The following is a 21,784-nucleotide window of genomic DNA, read 5'->3' on the forward strand; positions in this document are numbered from 1 at the left end:
AACCAAACAAACTGGCTCCAAACCACACCACTTCAATAAAAAAAAATATAAACCAAAACAAGTCTTTTGCCTTCACATATCAAATGTCGGATTTCCAATCAAAGACACATTTCCATTCCATATGGATTTCCAATTACAGAAAGTAAACACTATAATAGGAAAACAAAACCACAACCGACTTAAACACGCACACTCTGAAATTAAAACAGTTTAAAACCAAACACACCAATAACTAAGCGCTAATAAACTCTAACCTAAAAAAAGAGCGCCAAATCATCGGCTGCAAAATTTACTTTATTGCTCATTATGACTCCGTTGTCAAAATTAATGCCATAAGATCCTTGTCGAGTAGTTGTCTCGTCGTGTCATGTCTTCTATGTCATTTTCCTTGTCTAAATAGGTTTTACATATTTTTTTGACAGAATTAACAGCGATAACAGCGGAATTTACCGCCAAAAGATTGTTACACAGCAAACAATAAAAAATACAAAAAAGAAAAACAATAATTATTATTTCAGTACAAAAAAACACAAAAAAGTGAAACAATGATTAAAGCATTAACAATAATATTACTCGGCTGGCTTTACGTACAGTCAACCGAAAGCTTTGGCATCTCTTCTTTCGGCAAAGCCAACACTGAAACACCGAAACCCGTGACGCCTACACCATTGCCCGGTAAGAATTTACTTTTTAATGTAAAACTCGCTATGAATTTCCACTCATACTAAATAAAAACACCCATAGACCATAGAATTCTTTAGCTAGGTACTTGTAATAATACATATTGTTTTCTCTATTTTGTCAAAGACACTGAAAGGGATGATAATATTTATAAGTGTCAAGACAATGGATCTACTGTGAGAAATAACAAGTTTTTGCACAGTTTCCAAAGTGGAAGTTCATGGTTACTACTAAAAAAACATACAAACAAGCACACATCATGCATGTATACATTGCAAGCTAATTCAATACACCTTACAAGTTACACGTAATCATAAAAAACTTATGTTTAAAAAAAAAAGAGTATCTTGTGACATCTGTCATTTGATTCAAAACGTTATGTCCCAATTTCGCTTTTTAATTTACACTTGACTTGAAAAACTAAACATAAAACTCCAACTGTATCACAAAACTATCAATTCATAACTAAATGTTACACGAGCCATCATTAGACACTAAATAAAGCAAATGTTCAACACCACATCTTGATCACGATTTACTAAAAAAAAATTAAATACCCTAAAAATGTTTACAATTCCTGTACATTTTGAATTTGGATCGATGTAAATTGAAGATTTTTTCAATGTACTAGTATTTCTTGTATTTATTAACAATTTTCTTAAGAAACAAAAGAATTTAAATTATCTTTCTTTGTCCAATTTTTTTAATTACAATACAGAAAAACAAAAAAAAAAGATATTTCTTATTTAAATGTCAAACTGACATTTCATTAATCACTCGTAAAGTGAGCCAATCACATAAGAGTGAGCTATAGACGAAAAAAAAAGCCTTTGACCATAAATTATAAAAGTTGTCACACACAATGCGTGTATTGTGGAAGATCGAGATGTGGTGCAGAAAACAAGCGGCGGCTGCCATTCTGCCACTCTTGCTGGTCGGTTGGCTGACTGGGGAATCTTCACAAGCACTCACGACCTTCGGAAAGAGTAACACCCAGCCACCAAAGGAAGTAGCTCCTACTGCTCCGCCAGGTAAAATGAAAAACTCACAAACTATTAAAATAACAGGACTAACTGAACCCCTATCATGCTCAGGGAAAGAATACGAATTGATTGACTATCAACTTGTCAAAATCGATTCTGTCGGATAAACACATTGTTATCTCAGTTTTTTCTAAAGATAATAAAAGAGATGACTATATACAAGTGTGTTGGCAGTAGAAATCCAATCAAATGCTTTTGCACGTTCATTAAATGTAAAATGTGCACTTATATTTAGATGTACATAAGTACCTACACTAACATTTTTTTAGTAACTTCTAGAAAGCTCGGGTGTCGCTAAGTATGTAGAATCGAAATAATGTAAAAAATATATAAAAACTTCTGCTAAATACTAAGATTCCTACAGTCCCTATAGATCCACATAGATAAATCAAAAACTATTTGATAATTTTTCATTAAAAAATTGGACTATACTTTTGGAATAAAAAATATTTTTTACCACTGGAACTCTCCTCTGTCCTACATCTAGCCTAAATCATCGGCTGGCGACACCGTTGCTAGAGATTACAAAAAAATCTATCACCATTTTATGCTATAAGATGTATAAAATAATATTTAATTTTTTTTCAATTTTACTTCACAGGAAAACCGATAACTCATATTTATGGTTCCGTTCAGTTTTTTTCACATCCCTAATAACCTTATAATGACAGTTGTTGTCAAAATGACATTTACAATAGAGATGTTTTATAAATTCTTCGTATAAAGTTAATTACTGTTAGTTTAAGTAACACATTTAGAAACGCTATAACAGGTTAATCAATCATGCTACTACATATCGGTCGGACATTTTGAATAATGATCGAAAAGTCCAATGTATTTTATGACGTAACCAATGGATACCTTTAACTAACAAAACTTAATAGACGTTAAACTATAATAAACGATGGTCAATTAAAAACGTACTACACTCAGAGTTACTTTAATACTTACTCAAGATAGGCGTGGTTGTGAAATATACCTTAGCGTTAGTCCATTTTTTTACCTCAAATCTATACTCTAGGTGTTTTAGATGTCAAACATTTTGTATAATGTGAATTCATTGACCTCTGTATTTTTTGAAAAAGATTCTTTTTAATTTATTTTTTAATGACGATTGGGACAGATGTCTCAAAGAACACATAGGCTACTAATTTTTAATTCCTCGCGGATGAACAGCGAGACAGCGGGCGACAACTAGTTTGTTATATATTTCAGTCCAGTTACATAAATCATATTTCTTTTATCGTTTATCTATGGATATTTTAACAATAAACCATTGATAAAATCTATAACAGTTTTACGAGCATTCCCGCCTTTTTTATTAGTCAGTACCATGCTGTACCAATGACAAGATGGCGGACAGTAAAATGATATCCATGTTAAATGGTTTCTTTTATTAAAAAGGAATATGTATTGATTCAGACTTTATTGCTCTAATGACATAACTCCAGTCCAGGAATTCAAATCAGCGTTGATTTCGTTCGCTTTTGGAATAATAGATATAAGGTTAGAAGAATCAATACACGTACGCGTAACGAATTACCTAAATGAAATCGTTAATAAAATAAGACTAATTCTATTTTTGTCCTGAGTTCAGTTCATGAAAAATAAATTACTTTTCTAAATGTCAGTGTATCAAGTATTTACAGAGGGTTCCAATGGAAAATTGTTACAGTATATTGTAGAACAATACTAGTATAAAATACTAACGCGTATATTCCTTTTTTAAAACAGTGATTACATAAATTTAGTATATTTAAAAACAAAAATTTTAATAAAAGAAGAAACCGACTTCATAAAAAACAATCTCAAACAAAATTGACTAAAATAACTTCATGAATATTATATAGTCATTAGAAAGTACTTTTATTTCTTGTAATAAATATTTTTCTATGTTGTACAATTATTGTTATTTTGAAGTCGATTTCGGCTGAGGTAGATTTTATATTTTCATGGTTTTTGTACTGTGACATAGATGTGTGAAAATTGCTTGAAAAACACACATTACAACAAAAGATATGACTATTGACTTAAAATTACTTTTTCAACTTTGAATTTTGTTGGTCAGTGTCAATTTACTACAACTTTTTACATTTGTGATGTATGACGTCACAATATGGCGCCGATTTATGCACATTTTAATTCAAAACCCACCGTACCCATAGAATTCACAGCAAAGAAAGTAAAGGAAAAGAAGACTGCTTCCGAGGAAGGCAAACTGCGCATATGCATGCAAAATTAGCATAATGATATGCTCAGTCCCTTGGAAATATTCAAATGGCCAGAGCAATGCCGATGCTAAACTCCTATGCGCTCTATTCACCTTTGACATGACGCAAAAAATGCCGCGAAAACGAATGACGTATGGCATGCTAAGTTTTTTAAAGGCAAAGAAAGGTATTACGCGTGGAGCCACTGCATGTTTTTTAAGAATATGTTTTTTCTTTTCATTAAATGGCTTCTGTATTTATTTAATTTGTAATATTCTTTAATAGAAGCGTTAACAATATTATAAAAGCGTTTGGTTTGTTCTTGTTACAGTAGGTTTTGTCTGTCGCGATACTTGTAACAATACATAATATTATTCCTCTCTTTGTGTTACAAAAACGATAAATAATAATATGTACCAATACAACTGTCGCTGCAGTGGAGCTTCACTGTTACAGAGCGACAACGCCATCTAATCCCGGCATAAATCAAACTAAACTTGGTACTGTAGGTGACTTGTATTTTTATTTATTTCATAGGTAGATACACATATTGGAAAAATATTACATTATTTTTTTATATATATAATTGCAATATTACACACACACGTACACAATAAAAAATTTAGCAGATTCATTATACTACATACAACAAAAAAAAAACAATAGACGAGCTTAATCCCAATTGAAATTTATAAGAATCTAGACAGTCTGTCACCGGTCTTTGGGATTTTTTCTTTTCTGAGATTTACTGTGCCTAAGTTGATTTTATAAACTTTTGACTTACCGCGATAGCAGCGCCTCTATCACCGGGTTAAGTTTCAAAACTTATTAACCTAAATAACTATTTCAATGAAATTGTTAGACCTTAAATTGAGCGCTGACGTTACGTCGAAATATATAACACGGTTTTCATAAATACATACTACAAATGATTGCTGTAATTGAGAAATCTATGCATTTATGTAACAATTTCAATCACAGTTTAGTTGTTTCTTAGGGTATTATACACTAGAGCTTTTTAAAAATATTATAAATTAACCAAATATATTATCATACAGTTATTTTCACAGATAATGTATAGCACAATGTTTTTGGAACTTCGTTCCTTATCGCGCGTTGTGAAAGGCGGCTAGACAGAAAGAATTCTTACGAAAAGTTGTCACGACACTTTTTGCTATAGTAAGTATGTTAACGACGAATGAGCGCTAATTCACCATGGCAACGACGTGACAATATATAACGAAAATAAACATTGGTTCCTTCACTAACTAATCGAATGGAACTTCGTTCCATCCGGGTGTCCCTTGACACCTCTCAAGTTTTATTTTTTTTACTAAACTATACACGACCACTATTATATTTGTATAATACAATCGAATAAATTGGTAAAAGATTCATTCATTAATTCAGATTATATTCACTGTATATTGTTGTCTTTTTTTCAAAAAGATTAAAAAAAGATGACTATTTTTAGTACGACTTTTACGGTAGAAGAAAATGAAAGCACAATGTTAACTTCAGTCGGTACACACCCTATACATAAATACTTACATGATTTCGTTAAAGTCTTAACAATTCTAGCAATTTCATACCGTTCTAAATAAAACTACATAAATAAAAATGTTCAACGAACTTTATCTGAATAAGTCAATGACTTTAGTTCTACATAATCCATTTTCAAATAAAGATTGTAAGAAGATCACGGAGATGGTATAGATAAAGGGAATACCTTTTTCAGTTAATACTGTCCTCTAATAAAGATATGCAATGCATCTGCAACATGATGGAGACGTCTATGTAGCGGTCACTTGACACCAAGTGACATACTTTATCATTTATTTTTATTTAAAAAAAAAACTTGAGAGGTGTGTTGGGACACCCGGATGGAACGAAGTTCCTTTCAAATAATTAGTGAAGGAACCAATGTTTATTCTATGAATAAAAAACTTAAGTCTTCACAAGAAGTACATTTTATTTCTATGAATTTTCGTTATATATTGTCACGTCGTTGCCATGGTGAAGTAGCGCTCATTCGTCGTTAACATACTTACTATAGCAAAAAGTGTGGTGACAACTTTTCGTAAGAATTTTTTCCGTCTAGCCTCCTTTCACAACGCGCGATAAGGAACTTCGTTCCAAAACTTTTAAAGATACTAATCTTATAATCAGTCACATCCAGACTAGTGACTTTATGATAAGTAACGATATCAGTTCAACTAGAGGGGACGTTAACACCTTAGCTGCGGCAAGTAAAATCTTAAACCTTCGTCTGGTGCGGCGGCGGGCCAAAGTGTGCCCCCAATGATTTTTCCGCCAGTGTGTGGCAGGCCTTTCTCGACCCACCAGCATAAGGTTAGATTAAATCGCTATAACTTTGCGAAAACATAATATAGGTGTGTACTTTTTGGACTGTTAGAAAAACCTTGAACCCACCTTCTTTAGAGTTGATTCGCCCCGGGATCTGCCAAACAGGAAATGAGAAATGAACCAGGGAAAGTGGCGGGTCGATATCGACCAGCACCGCACTAGAAAGTATTTTTAGTAGTGATGGAAAGACAAAAATAAGGAGATATCGAAAATAAAATAGAATTGTAGAAAATAAATGAAAAATAGTTTATTTAATTATTTATTTATGCTTGTCTTTAAAACATTTCGCACAAAGATTTTGTGTGCACATCCTATTTTTTTTTCTTGAAGGAAAATATCTATTTTTCTTCTTGAAGGAAAATACATATCTATTTTTTTTCTTGAAGGAAAATATTCCCTCACTGCTGTCACTATCACTTTTATCTGCCTCGCGAATTAGTTTATTTTCCAAAATTTGTATTTTTCTTTTGTTTCCTGCCATCGTGCGTCGTTAATTTTACGAAAAGAAAAAACGCGACGTACAGTTAGACATAGACCCCTGCCGCACCGAGTTGATATTTTTCACCGTCAGTGCGTGGTAGGCCGATAAAGGCCTGCCGTGATTTTTTATGAGATAATCGTTCCGCACCAGTGAGAAGGACATAGTTTTCTTCGTCCGCACCAGCTGAAATTCCGCGGCAGGTCGATATAGGCCTGATCCGCAGTGAACGTGTTAATAGGGTATGTGAGACTGTTATTCTCACTGCTGTGGCGCCCCTTTCTGCCCAGCGGACTGGGCGTTCACCCAACCGCGCCCAATTTTAACGCCGGCCCTGACTACATCTGTCATCATCTGTCTACGATCACAAGCTAACATATAAGCAGTTTAGGTCTAGACCCAGTGTATGTATAATTAAAACAATTAGGACTACCGTTGTAATAAATCATAACACGTAATTAAGTTTTTATAAAAAACGAAATTATTTTAACATAGGTATTTTATTTGAAGATCGCATGATAGAAAGGTCAATGAATTTTTATAATACATTTTAAACGATAAAGGGCAGGCTTATATTTAATTGTTCGTGAGAATAATGTTTTCTTTTTTTTAATTTATTTAATCAACACATTTATGAAATTTATTGCGTCTGAATTTTCGTATCTGAACGTTAAGAATTCTTTTGCCTTCATAAATATGACAAAATATTGAAAAGGTAATTTCATTTACTTTTAGTGGCGAAATATCAACAATTCTTTTGCCTTTAATAATATAAAATTAAAACTTAATCGTGTTTAAATTTTCGTGGCTGAACATTAAAATACCTTTAACTTTAGTTGTTTTAGCTTTTTGTTGCTCTTTATTTCAAAGTAAACTTCGTGTAACCTCACAACGAAGGTTGTTTAACTAGGTCTTTGCGATAACCTAAGCTTATTTTAATAAAACCATAGCTTAATTTAGTAATTTGTTGTGATACATCGCGAGTTACACTGCCACAGTACATATTTAAACAAAATAACCAAAGGTGTAATTTGATTACAAAGCTTTTTTATAATATTTATATTCAAGTTTGTCTAAAAGTCACAGATGAAATGTCGAAAGTCGAAAGAGGTTTTCTTCCTTAACTCCGAATGAGGTAACGATTTTAATCTTAGTACGTTAATTACTGCTAAATAATCTTAGGTCCGTTTGCAGTCGCCTTAACCCAGATCCATGCTAATAGATGGCGCTTTACGATATTTTCACTACGGAAGCGTGTTAGATTTATTCATCCAACTTACTTAGACCTTTAGAGCCGTTGGTTTTATTAAGAAATAGAGGTCTTCGTTATTTGGATACCTCTACCCTTTCGTGTTGGTCGTAGCCACTGTTTTATCTGTAAAGGTATTTCAAATTAGTAACAATGTTGTTATAATTTGTACTTAAATTCAATGTACGAAAGTGTATTTTCGTTTATCAGGTGTTAAACAACTAATGCAACGATAGTGAGACTCCATTTTGGACTAAGTTTTTTCTATAGTTTTTTCTGGCAGGAAACTTTCATCGCTTAGGTTAACTGGTGAAAGAAAAGAAAAAGAATTATTTCACTACAAATAAAAAAAAATCAACCTTTTTTCTCCTGATCTCACTGTTTTAATAGGAAATAGGATTTCAAATCCTTAAACGATTTAAAAAAAACTTTGATATAATTCTCCCAACAGTGACTAACAAAATACGAAGTTAAAAATAACAATAGTTTACGAAAAGTTTTCGAATTTCAAATATTTAAATTTGTTTTTTTTTCAGTAAACTTTGCCATGTGCGCGGGAAATGACGTCATTTACATAGACTAAACAACACGCAGTTATAAAAATAAGTCACGATTTACGTTTAGGCTAGTGCCTATTTTTTTCCTCTAAAAAATGTACAAAGCCCCTTTTCAACCTAACCTTTGTACGGACTATCATTTATTATGCCTGTATTTGCATATTCGGGCACGCGACTTTACCACCATTTTTGACGTTGAAATGTTTTTTTTTTTAATTTATTCAGGCATGATTCTTATTTGGTGGCCAGTGTTGCACTCAATTCTCATACGGAAAATAGAAATATAAATAATTTGAAAACATTAAAGTCGATAAGATTACATTAAATAAAAATAAATTGTTAGATACCCTTTAAGAGACTGCAAACTACAAAACTATACTCGTAATGTTTATTGTTTACACACTTCTAGAGAAATAAACAAAGTACATTAACAAAAGCAAAAAAAATTTATAATCACGTAAAGTTCGAATTCAAACTTTGTTGTTTTTCTTGATTTCATTTTAACGAGCCAAAGTTTTATTTCGAAAAAGTGCAAAAAAGTTCCAGGTCCTACAAAAGTATTTCTATTTTAGTCTTACTGACCTTTAATCGGTGATATATTAATGAAAAGCTGAAAACCTACCTATTGATGTAAATAAATTATATAAAAATAAGATTTAATGAACTCTTGGCAGAAAGTTCACGACATTTGACATTAAAAAAATACATGACAGTTAAAAAGCGCGGCAAATTTATGCGTCGTAGTCTGTTTTATAAATGTGATATGCGAACCGATATTTTTAGGCCTTTTTTTACCGCGATGACCTTTTCAGTTTTATTAATAGCGCATAATTTACTTTCATGTAACCGTTTAGATTATATCGTCATGGTAACGGAAAGGCGAATAACTTTGATTTTATCACTAAATATCATACTAACGCCGTAAATATATATACTAGTTATCGTCCGCGACTGCGTCCGCACGGAAATTTAAAAAAAATCTTACTTTATAGCCTGTGTGTTCTTCTAGACCAGTGATTGTCAAACTTATTTCTTTCACCGCCCCCTTTGAAAATCAATTATATTTCAGAGCGCCCCTAATTTTTATTCAGCCCTAAAACTTAAAAACCACAATTTCATTACTTTAATTAATTTCAATGCCCCCCATTTTTTGGGCCTCTTATCGCCCCCTCCTAGGTTTCAAACGTCTCCAAGGGGGCGTTATTGCCCACTTTGGGAAACACTGTTCTAGACTATATTCTACATCTATGCCAAATTTTATCATGACCTGTTCAGCCGTTTCAGAGATACCTTCAAACAAACATCCATCTAAACATTAGCATTTATAATATTAGTGAGTTTATTCAGAACATTTATTATAGAAGGTACCGAAAAATTCATCGCACAACTAAATGGTCCTTTGAGCCGGATCAAATTCGAATTATTCAGTCACATATATAGATAACAAATGACAGTATCAACCTGTGAATTTCTAATTTCCATCGATTTCGACTATGTTGTATTATTTCTCAATAGAGTAAGGTAAAGTATAAATGCATGTTATTAAATTTAGTCTTACATTGTATATATAGTGGGTAACGGATTTTTTAAACAAAAGCTTGTTGTTAATCAATGTTCGTTGTCCACACTATAAAATAATTGTGTAATTTCAGCTCGTCCGTGCTCCAGACAAGCGGAGTGTGCGGGTATAAGCAGCTCATCCTGCGTCAGGACACACTATGACTCGGTGACAAGATGCCTCTGCGGTGATAATTCTCCACCATTGAACGGACAATGCGAGGCTCAATCAAAACGTAAGTTTATCCAACCATTCATATTGTCTCTACCGTATTCAACAACACCAACCTACTTAATTTAGTAGATGATTTCCTTCTCTCAATACATGAGTAGTAATTTTATGTCTAGACTAGTTTCAAACGTTCATACAACCAACCAATAACAGTAGCGAAGCTTCAGTAATTAAAAAAAACTAGAGATTTTTTTTCGTCTACCTAGCATCTAAGTCAGATGAAAAGTCAGTAGAGCAATGGATTTATTAATTTTGTATTAAACTAAGGAGTTCTTTTAATGTCAAGAAAAATGCTGGCAAACACTGTCGTATACGAAATTATTTAATAGATCTAATTACCTAAATTTGATAGAAGTGTGCAATTTGAAAAAAAAATATATCATTATAATTTCTTACGTCAAAAAATATCCTGCCACTATGTGGTGACCTTTCCAACGTGGCGTCAGATTTATAACCAGTCTAGGTCATTAATTGCAATAAATGCGCGCATTCATTTTAATTGTACTCCAACTCGCAATATTTTAAAATGAAAATTATGTTGAAGCATTCTAATCTTTGACTAAGTATAATAAAATACTTTCTGTTCGCAGAATTGTAAAAGTACTTTTGCCTTTAATTTTTTTTTCTTCTAAATATTGACTTCTCTTTTTTTCTCTTCAATTTCAACTTTTCTTTATATAAATAGCTGTCAACCGCGACTCCGTCCGCGCGGAATTAAAAAAAAATTAATAAGTAGCCTATGTGTTCTTCTAGACTGTTCATCTGTGACAAATTTCTTCAAGATCTGTTGAGTTGTTCTGGAGATACCTTCTGACAAACATCCATCCATCCATCTATATCAGTGATTGTCAAACTTATTTTCTTTCACCGCCCCCTTTGAAAATCAATTATATTTCAGAGCCCCCTAATTTTTATTCAGCCCTAAAACTTAAAAACCACAATTTCATTACTTTAATTAATTTCAATGCCCCCCATTTTTTGGGCCCCTTACCGCCTCCTATTTTTCAAACGCCCCCAAGGGGGCGTTATCGCCCACTTTGGGAAACACTGATCTATAAAATTTGCACTTATGACATCTATATATATATATAAAAGAAAGTCGTGTTATTTACACTATTTATAACTCAAGAACGGCTGAAGCGATTTGACTGAAAATTGGTGGACAGGTAGCTTAGAACCAGGAAACGGACATAGGATAATTTTTACCCCGTTTTCTATTTTTTATTCCGCGCGGACGGAGTTGCGGGTAAAAGCTAGTTAGTAATATTTATGACAAGTTTGTTCCTCAATTAACATTTCAAATAATCAGTTTTAAACAAAAAACTTACATCCACACAAAACAAGTAAGGGCATTCGTGACTTTTGATTACATTAAACTAACCTAAAGCATCTGATAGAGATTAAAAACACGTAAAAATGTAACATTTTGCTCTACATTTAAAAAATAATAACAAACTAATTACAAACAAGGGCTAACTTTCATGTTTAGATGAAATAAACGATTGCGATTTGACGTTTATAACTTTCAAAATGGCCGAAAGTCAAAGTCGTTTGCGCGGGAAAAAACCATAGATCAAGATTGTGAACGAAGGATTTATTACAAGGTCATTGCGAGGAAATCGAGTTAAAATAAAATGGTCGTCAACCTAAACAATGGATTTGTTCTGGTTGAAATATTAAATGAGTGTATTAGCGTGGACACGCTACAATATAAAGGCAACTCTAGGACCTTTAGTGTATTCTACATTTGAAATATCTTAAGTCGATATTGAAACAGTTTAATTACGTTCCATTTCACATGTTCCTATCTAAATGTGGTCGAATTTAATGAACCTGAGAAAAAATATTTACACTTTGCACTAGTTTATAATGTCTATTTTATCTAAAGATTTATTTTGCAAAGTTCCAGTTTAAATAGTTTACATACAAACATATCTGTTATTGATAAGTCTATGATTACAATCTTATAAAGGTAAAATGGTTGAGATAGGTTTCATCCGTACAATTTCCGGTCTTCTTATACCCTTATAGCCATTGAGTATAGATTCACTTTCATTATTTGCTTGGTTACAATATTCATTTCTCTGATGTATACTACGGATCATCAATCTTTTTCTTATCCCATTCAGTTGTACATTTCAGTTGTCACTCAACATGATTAACTATGTCGCCTTTGCCTGTTTTCTGTACCCCTTCGCATTCACACAGAAAAACAGACGAACCACAGATTAACAAACGAACCACAGATAAACAGGCAAACCATAGCTTATCTTTATTATTTTGTTTCAGTTCTTTACCACGTTTGTGCTAACAGCGATGAATGTAACGATGGATTGGTGTGCGGTGCGCCGAACATCACTGGCAACGCACAACCACATCTTCGAGTCCTGACTCCGCAAGACAAGATCTGTCTATGTGATACCGAGAGTGGATACAGGGAACGCGAATATACTTGTAGTGGTAAGTAACAAAAAAACTTGAGAGGTGTGTTGGGACACCCGGATGGAACGAAGTTCCTTTCAATTAATTAGTGAAGGAACCAATGTTTATTCTATGAATAAAAAACTTAAGTCTTCACAAGAAGTATTTTATTTCTATGAATTTTCGTTATATATTGTCACGTGGTTGCCATGGTGAAGTAGCGCTCATTCGTCGTTAACATACTTACTACAGCAAAAAGTGTCGTGACAACTTTTCGTAAGAATTTTTTCCGTCTAGCCCCCTTCCACAACGCGCGATAAGGAACTTCGTTCCAAAATCACGTAACCCTAAGAGTTAAGATATGGTTCACAACAGAAGAAATAAATGCTACATTGCCTTTAGTATTAAAAGTATTGCTATAATTTGTTGTGTTTAATATTCTTCTAGATTTATGCATTGACAAGCTATACATGCCTAAAATGTCCGGCAAAAATCCAGTTTCGTCGTTATAATTAAAGCAAAGATTATGTTTTGTATATCGAATTTAACAATGTTTTTTATTTTACTTTTAAAATTTTCAGATGCTGAAATTCTGAAGACGTCCATCTTTGCTATCATATTCGTCACTAGCTTAAGGAAAATTTTATTTTATTGATCTGTCTTTAAAAGTTTTTAATAATTTTTATTTTATAACTTGTTAATCCTAATAACAGTATCGATTTTTAAATTGTCTTGTAAAATTATCGTAGCTATTAAAATGTCACTCTGATATTTAATCTATGACTAACGTCATAAACGAATATATGCTTTTTTAAAATAATACAGCCACAACTTTATTTGTTCATTTAAAATCATTTTCATATAGTTTAAAACAAATACACAATTAAAAAAAGGAATGCATATTGTTTTAAAATTATTAGCATAAAATTAGTCGTCATTATATTTAGTCTATGTTTAACGTTATTTGACAGATTAAATTAACGCTTTTATTAAATTCACCATATCACGGCAGTAAAATTAAAAATTAATTATATGGCATTAACAATCACATCTATAACTAATGAAAATAGTCGTAAAATATGATTTAGACTTTAAGTTAAATATGAATATATGTATCCAAAATTTGCTGTTACTTGCTTCACTATTTGTTAATTTTGTATAGGTTCGTTTTATGCATGATGTTACACATATTTGCGTAGACATTTAAGTGTAGTCAACCGTCCCGCACTGGATTTATTCACCCCTTAGATTCGAGCCAAGGGTTTTACTAGTCGATGATTTAAGCTAGGTCTAGAGGGAGGCTTGTACTAAAAATATTTTTTTTATTACAAAGGGAACGCTTATAAATTATGTAGTCTAATTTTTCAATTAAACTAACAACAGTTTTTGAGTTATCTACATAGATCCATAGAGATTTTAGGCACCTTAGTATTACGTCGTAGTTTATATATTTTACAATTTTTCGATTCTGCCTCCATTTGACGACGCCTATGACTTTCCGTGGAGATATATAAGAGCTGACCAGACAACGCTTTAAACTATATATTTATTCACAATTATGTTTTATATAGTTCAAAGTTTATGTGATGTTAAAATTTAGAAACACTACAATTTGTTGTCATTATCATTAGCTTTATAATATTTATAAAATGTTAATATATATCATGTTTTAAATTCTAATGTCCCTCTCTATTCGAATTCAGTCTATTTCTAAGTGCCATATTATAATTGTTACGATTTTTAATATAATCCCTTCAGAATATTGTCGCAAAATTAAAGTTAAAATTTTCCATTCTACATATAAAAGCACTGTATTTTTAAAAAGGCTGTGTTGTTTAAATTCTAGATTCAAACTATTTCACTAGATTCGTGCACCAAAGATTTTCATTCAATCGATTTAGATGTAAGCTTCTTTATACATGTTTTAAATTAGATATATGTTTAGAATATTGTGATTTGTTTTGGAGTTTTCAATAAATATGTTTCTCACTCGATAAATGTTTAATTTCTTCTGACCCATTGATGAAATTTTAACACGAATGTTCATGAAGAGCTTTTCTTAAAAGCTGGCACATAAATTTTATTTTTTAAGAGGAGAGTTAAAAAGTTTGGTTTGAAATTAACTTCTAAATTTAATTAAGAAGCATAAGAAATATTTTAAAAAAAACCATACCATGTCGAAAACTTCATTTTATTTTTAATACAGAAAATTATTTGCAACAAAAGCTTTGTATCTAATGCTTGGAAAAAAGTATAATGTCAAAATCAAAACATTCAACTGTCAAAATGACAATGTCATTAAAAGTAAACACAAACCACATGTTTACGTAAAAATTATAAAACGGAGCAGAATTATGGCAAAAGATACTTTAAACGAACTACACCAATTCCTTAAACCAGAATCAAGGATAGATCTAAAATTGATATCTCTAGATCATCTAATCGGCGTATCCGGTACCGAAGGTGGTGTCAAAATATTAGTGGGAAATGAAAATATTTTAAAATGTGTCATCGATTGCACAAATGATAAAGTGGATAATGTCACTAAAAAGGCTTTATTGCTTCTTATAAATATAACAGCGTATTCGGAAGGTTCTATAGAATTATTAAAGCTCAAACCGAACGATAACAAGAGTGTCATAGACATTTTTGTTGGTTATGTCTTAGACGCTCAGAAAACTCACGCTGATGCTGTGTGTATGATACTTTCAAATATAACTAGAGTCGAAGAAAACGTAGAACAATGTGTATATATATTATATAAGCATTTAAACAATCTTTTAAATGTCTTCGTTAACACAGAATTCAACAAAAAAGGTTGCAATTTAGAGTACCTCGCACCTATGTTTAGTAATTTAAGTCGAAGTGAAAGAGTACGTAATTGGTTAACAAATGAAAATCCACATATGCCACTGTTAAAATTATTACCTTTCTGTCAATATGAAAAATCAATAATACGAAGAGGTGGCGCCATCGGAACTATACGAAATATAACATTTGATGTACAATATCATAAACTTCTCCTAAGTCCTGATCTAGACTTACTAACTTACTTACTAGGTCCATTAATGGGTGGTGAAGAGTATTCTGATGATGAAATGGATAAGCTACCAATAGCGTTGCAATATTTACCAAAAGAGAAACAACGAGAAACAGATATTGATTTACGAAAAATGATATTAGAGACATTAAATAAATTATGTTCTAAACGTGAATATAGAGAAATTTTACGTGACAATGGAGTTTATTATGTACTTAGAGAGTTACATAAATGGGAAAAAGAACCGTCTGTCCGTTTAGCTTGTGAAAATGTGGTTGATATATTAATACAGAAAGAAGAAGAAGTTGGAGCGGAGGATCTTTCAAAGGTAGATATACCTGAAGACATGGTTGATAAATTTGAAAAAATGGATGCTGAGTATTTGAATGAAGGATAATATTCATAATTATCAGAACAGTATACATAAATGTTTTATATATTACTAGCTTTTACCCGCGACTCCGTCCGCGCGGAATAAAAAATAGAAAACGGGGTAAAAATTATCCTATGTCCTTTTCCTGGTTCTAAGCTACCTGCCCACCAATTTTCAGTCAAATCGATTCAGCCGTTCTTGAGTTATAAATAGTGTAACTAACACGACTTTCTTTTATATATATAGATTTATAGTGTATGATTATATCTTATCTATATATATATTAGGTCCTTACATATGAAATTGGCGTTTTTCGTACTGGCCACTTTAATCACGAATTTCTCCTCTTTGGTAAGGAATTCCAAATTCAAATTTGTACAGCTATAGACTCATGTATTTGTGGTTCGATGACCGTCATTCATTTGTTTTTTTTCTTCTGTTTTTTTCTGTTTGCGTCACTCATTTTACAAAATGGAAAACTTAAAATATCGCATTATTTACGAGTACGAGTTCCGCCGTGGCACTAGTGCTGCGGAAACGACTCGAAGGGTGAATGATGTGTATGGCGGTCGTGTTGCAAAAGAAAACACAGTTCGTTTTTGGTTCCAACGTTTTCGTTCTGGAAATTTCGATCTGCAGAACAAGCCCCGTGGACGGCCTGAGACTCAAGTTGATAATGAAGAGTTGAAGGCTATTGTGGAAGCGGATCCATCGCAAACCACGTCCGAGTTAGCTGCAGGCTGCGATGTTAGTGATAAAACTGTTTTAATTCACTTGAAGCAAATTGGGAAGATTAAAAAGCTTGAAAGGTGGGTACCTCACGAATTGACTGTAGCAAACCGGCAAACGCGCGTCGACTGTTGCGTTACATTACTGAACCGGCACAATAATGAAGGTATTTTAAACCGAATCATTACCTGTGATGAAAAATGGGTTCTTTACGATAATCGGAAGCGCTCAGCACAATGGTTGGATCCTGGCCAGCCAGCCAAATCCTGCCCCAAGCGAAAATTAACCCCAAAAAGTTACTTGTAAGCGTTTGGTGGACTAGTGCCGGTATTGTTCATTACAGTTTTCTCAAATCTGGCCAGACTATTACGGCTGATGTCTATTGTCAGCAATTGCAAACCATGATGGAAAAGCTAGCGGCTAAACAACCTAGGCTGGACAATCGCTCCACGCCACTGCTGCTTCACGACAACGCTAGACCACACACTGCGCAACAGACGGCTACTAAAGTAGAAGAGCTTCAATTGGAAAGTCTAAGACATCCTCCGTACTCCCCGGACCTTGCTCCAACAGATTACCATTTTTTTCGAAATTTGGATAACTTCTTGCAAGGGAAAAAATTCAACTCCGATGGGGCAGTCCAAATCGCCTTCAAAGATTTTATTGATTCCCGTCCGACTGGTTTTTTTAGTAAAGGGATCAATGAACTACCTATGAGATGGCAAAAGTGCATACAAAAATTTGGTTCATACTTTGATTAATTAAATATATTATATTAAAAAATATTCGACTTTTTGTTCCTCCCATACAAAACGCCAATTTCATATGTAAGGACCTAATAAAAGAAAGTCGTGTTAGTTACACTATTTATAACTCAAGAACGGCTGAATCGATTTGACTGAAAATTGGTGGGCAGGTAGCTTAGAACCAGGAAAAGGACATAGGATAAGTTTTACCCCGTTTTCAATGTTTTTTTATTCCGCGCGGACGGAGTCGCGGGTAAAAGCTAGTATCTATATATATAAAAGAAAGTCGTGTTAGTTACACCATTTATAACTCAAGAACGGCTGAATCGATTTTATCTGAAAATTGGTGGGCAGGTAGCTTAGAACCAGGAAAAGGACATAGGATAAGTTTTGCCCCGTTTTCTATTTTTTTTTATTCCGCGCGGACGGAGTCGCGGGTAAAAGGTAGTATTCAATAAAAATCAAGCCCTTATCTATGATGGAATTCAATAGAAATGAGAAATTATATTTACACATATCATTTGTCTATGAATTGATGATACAAACATGTCTATTTGTAATAAGTCTATTTAAAGAGTTATAAAGATGTAATTGTTTAGATAGGTTTGTTGTAACAGTTTTTTATTTTGAATCAAGTAGTTATTAAAAGAAATTTGACAAATTAAAAAAAATGTTGAGTTTATTTTTTTTTAAAACTTTATAAGTTGATCTTTCAGTGCAACTCGAAAAGTACAGGATAATTTTTTTTATTTTTATAAATGGGACCAAATGACACTATACCTTATGAACAGAGCTGGGCATTAACTCGTTAATCCGTTAATCGTTAATTAACGAAGTTAACATTTTGCTTAACGGATTAACTTTTAAGTTAACTTCAAAAAGTGTTAACGCTTTTGTTAACTTCCGTTAAACTCAACTTGCGTTAATAAAAGTCCGTTAATCGTTAAATTAGAAACTTGGAGACGTGCTGTCATTTTGTTTAAATTACGCGCCACGCCACGCTCGTAAGTTCAGCTATGTTGGGCGACTGTCGGCGACTCGAATGGTGAACGAAAGAGTTGATAATTGATATATGTGAAGTTTGCGTGCAAGTGTGATGCATCAGAGCGTCCGGAAAAGACGTGACCAACAGGACAAAATCAATAGAAGGTTCGAAATAGCATATTTCATTACGAGTATATAAAAGCATGAGTATGTCATAGCCTACATTCAGAACGCTCTTCGTCCCTGCAATACGCCACTTTTTGAGCAACTGTATTAAAACACTTTTTTACTCGTGCTTTTTTTTAGCTTTTCCAAACTCCTGCGTTCTCTTTCCCAACTGTCAAAATAATGTCTATTAAAAACCAACCACGAATTTTTTACAAAAAAAAATCATTGAAGTTTTTACGATTCATGCCAATATTTCTAAAAAGAAGCTCCTAATTTGTTACAATATCAGATTTAATGATTTGATTCAATGAATTAGGTTAGTTTTCATTTTATTTCATCTCATTAAATTTCATTTTCATTTCATATCAATAAAAATAATCTACTGAAGACTTGGTTGTCTGGGCATAGTTCCCTTTGCCTACCCAGAATGGGTGAACAAAAAAAATCTCTGTTGATATTCTTTTACAGTTGGCGCCATTTTCCAAACATTTTAGTTAGTTGAGTTTATTGTGGTTTTATTATTCTATTAAATTGCTTCATTTTTTCGCAACTGTATCAAAAATAGTTGTTTAGTACACGTGCGAAACTATCATTACAACTTGTACCAACTGTCAACCCTCACCTTCGGCTGCGCCTCGACTCAGGTAGACATTTGTCGGAACTCTTTGCAATAACATGCTTTCCGCACTCGTAATGAAATATACTATAATGCATTCATACTTGTCTCTAATACTAATGTGTAATTTTAAACAAGTGTCGCCACGATAATAAGTGTGAAATTAGTATGTATAATTGTATTATGTAGTAGGTATGGTTAACTGTTAACGATTAACTTTAACTTGCGTTAAATTTTCGAGATTTTAACGCTTTAACGATTAACGAAGTTAATTTTTTAATTAACGAATTAACGATTAACGAAGTTAACTTTTCGATTAACTGTGCCCACCTGTGCTTATGAATAAAAGAATTATGGAATTACAAACAAAAAAAACATACATACGAATTGAATAGGATAAGGAAAATGTAAAATAAAAAAATACAATATTTATACATTTATTTCTCACAACATAAATTTTTTTGAACATCAACTTTTCAATCCTATGTATAAGGGCCAAAGTAACAAATTAATGATTTTTACTTTTTTATGTTAAAATCTACCTCTTAGTTTAGTTAACACGCACTAAACATAAATACACATTTACATGTGTAAATGTGTATTTTTTGCTGAAGTAAAACGTCTTATGCGGCTCATTTTCCTATATGGAAACTTTGAGAGCCTCTCCTATACAGTTGTCAATTTGTACACTGACCCTTATTCATAGGAGCCATCGATATATTACATGGTTAACATAATGTTATACTTAACTTAGGAACAAAAAAATATTACCTTTGAAAACTTAATTAAAACTTTTAGATCTTTTAATTAAAAAAAAAAAACATTAATTGTTTACTGAATTGAAGGGACCTAGAACATGTCATAGTAGTTAATAGTTTTTATTACAAATACGATAATTTGTGACGTTATGTAAAGCCAGCTCCTCATGTTTGGCAAACAATGGCGAACAGTACCAAATGATAAATATGAATGTGTTGTTGTTTGTTTGGTGTTTGCTGTTTTTGTTATAGATCGGCATTTATGTTGGTTTTTCTACACCAGGACCAAAGTGGTCAACTTAAAGCATTGCTAATTCTCGCTCTGTCTTCTATTGACTTAAGTCAGAATTAATAATAATAATTGATCTTAAAAGAAGGCCATGTGGGGGTCTGAGGTAACAGTTCATTTTGGAAAAGGGGGTCATTTGTCCAAAATAGTTTGGGGATCCCTGTTTTAAAGTTTTGTTGGAATAAACTAGTAAGTTCGCCAAACGTGAGAATGTTTGTGTTGGGTATTTGGTAATTGTGGCTGTTTGTAGCAAACACAAAGCATGAGGAGCCGGCTTTATATTTAATTCAGCTGTATATTGTTTGGGTCGCTATAACCAATTTTCTACTATTTTTGTAAATTTTACCTTGCAAACTCGTCACTTTTAAAAAAAATTATTAATGTATTTGCAAAATAAAATTGACTTCAATTTTTTAAAAAAAAAACAATGAAAAATAGAAAAAATCACAAATCATTTGATTAGATTTTTTTTCCTTATAAAAATTTTGCAATGAAAGAAATTGCTTAATTTTATATATTAAGTTACTTTTACAGGTTTTGGAAGAATAAAAAATGGTTTTTTTTTTAGTCATACAAGTCAGCAAAGATTATTTTTAGAAATATCAAGATGTACAAATATTAATGTAGTTTGACTTAATTGAAAAAAAAATACAAATAAGGAAAGGAAAAGTTTAATCGTTTTTAGTCTTAATTATCTACAGTAAGATCGTTTTTTTTTTTTACATTTTTATTAGTAAAAAAAATACATGACATAAAATACATATAATCAAATTTTTTTTTAAATTATAAAAGTCTTACTTTAAGATTTTTTTTTACAAATTTCCATTAATTTTTTCCAAAAGTTATACATTTATAAACTTGAGCATTTAATTATATTTTTCTTATATGGATGGATGGATGTTCGTTAGAAAGGTATCTCCGGAACGACTCAACGGATTTTAATAAAATTTGGCACAGATATATAACATAGTCTGAAAGAACAAAAACTTAGTCTATGTAAGTTTTTTTAAATTCCACGCGGACGATGTCGCGGAAGACAGCTAGTTAATTATATAAAATTATTTTAATGTTCTATCATGTCAAATGTAGGTTAAACTTAATTATTCATACAGGAACGTTTTATTATAAATCATACCTACTAATACAAGAAAACTATAGTAAATCATATGGGGGGCGCTACTGTGTTATTATAACTGTCACTTTCATAAAATTTCACTGCGGGAACACTTTGATATAATTATGTCTCTTTCTTTACAAAAAGCACAACGAAAAGAGCAAAAAGGTTG

At 32.2% G+C, this 21,784-nt stretch overlaps 2 protein-coding genes across 2 annotated transcripts; both read left to right on the forward strand.

The window, feature by feature from the left end:
- Positions 1 to 1,405: 1,405 nt before the first annotated feature.
- Positions 1,406 to 13,450, forward strand: LOC106712087. The gene is made up of 4 exons (XM_014504531.2): positions 1,406 to 1,712; positions 10,238 to 10,378; positions 12,664 to 12,834; positions 13,377 to 13,450. Exons 1-4 carry the CDS (start codon positions 1,544 to 1,546, stop codon positions 13,448 to 13,450), a joined length of 555 nt encoding a protein of 184 aa, XP_014360017.2. The 5' UTR covers positions 1,406 to 1,543.
- A 1,631-nt stretch (positions 13,451 to 15,081) lies between these two features.
- On the forward strand, positions 15,082 to 16,287 carry LOC106712089 (protein HGH1 homolog). Its single transcript, XM_014504533.2, has one exon. The coding sequence runs from the start codon at positions 15,150 to 15,152 to the stop codon at positions 16,230 to 16,232; it is 1,083 nt and encodes a 360-aa protein (XP_014360019.2). The 5' UTR covers positions 15,082 to 15,149; the 3' UTR covers positions 16,233 to 16,287.
- The last annotated feature ends 5,497 nt before the right edge of the window (positions 16,288 to 21,784 follow it).

Source organism: Papilio machaon, chromosome 29 (genome assembly GCF_912999745.1).
Source record: "Papilio machaon chromosome 29, ilPapMach1.1, whole genome shotgun sequence".
Taxonomy (NCBI): domain Eukaryota; kingdom Metazoa; phylum Arthropoda; class Insecta; order Lepidoptera; family Papilionidae; genus Papilio; species Papilio machaon.

Coding starts and splice junctions, on each gene's coding strand:
- LOC106712087 (XM_014504531.2), top strand. CDS start 1,544: ATGCGTGTATTGTGGAAGATCGAGATGTGGTGCAGAAAACAAGCGGCG. Junction 1,713..10,237: donor AGCTCCTACTGCTCCGCCAG/GTAAAATGAAAA, acceptor GTGTAATTTCAG/CTCGTCCGTGCTCCAGACAA. Junction 10,379..12,663: donor ATGCGAGGCTCAATCAAAAC/GTAAGTTTATCC, acceptor ATTTTGTTTCAG/TTCTTTACCACGTTTGTGCT.
- LOC106712089 (XM_014504533.2), top strand. CDS start 15,150: ATGGCAAAAGATACTTTAAACGAACTACACCAATTCCTTAAACCAGAA.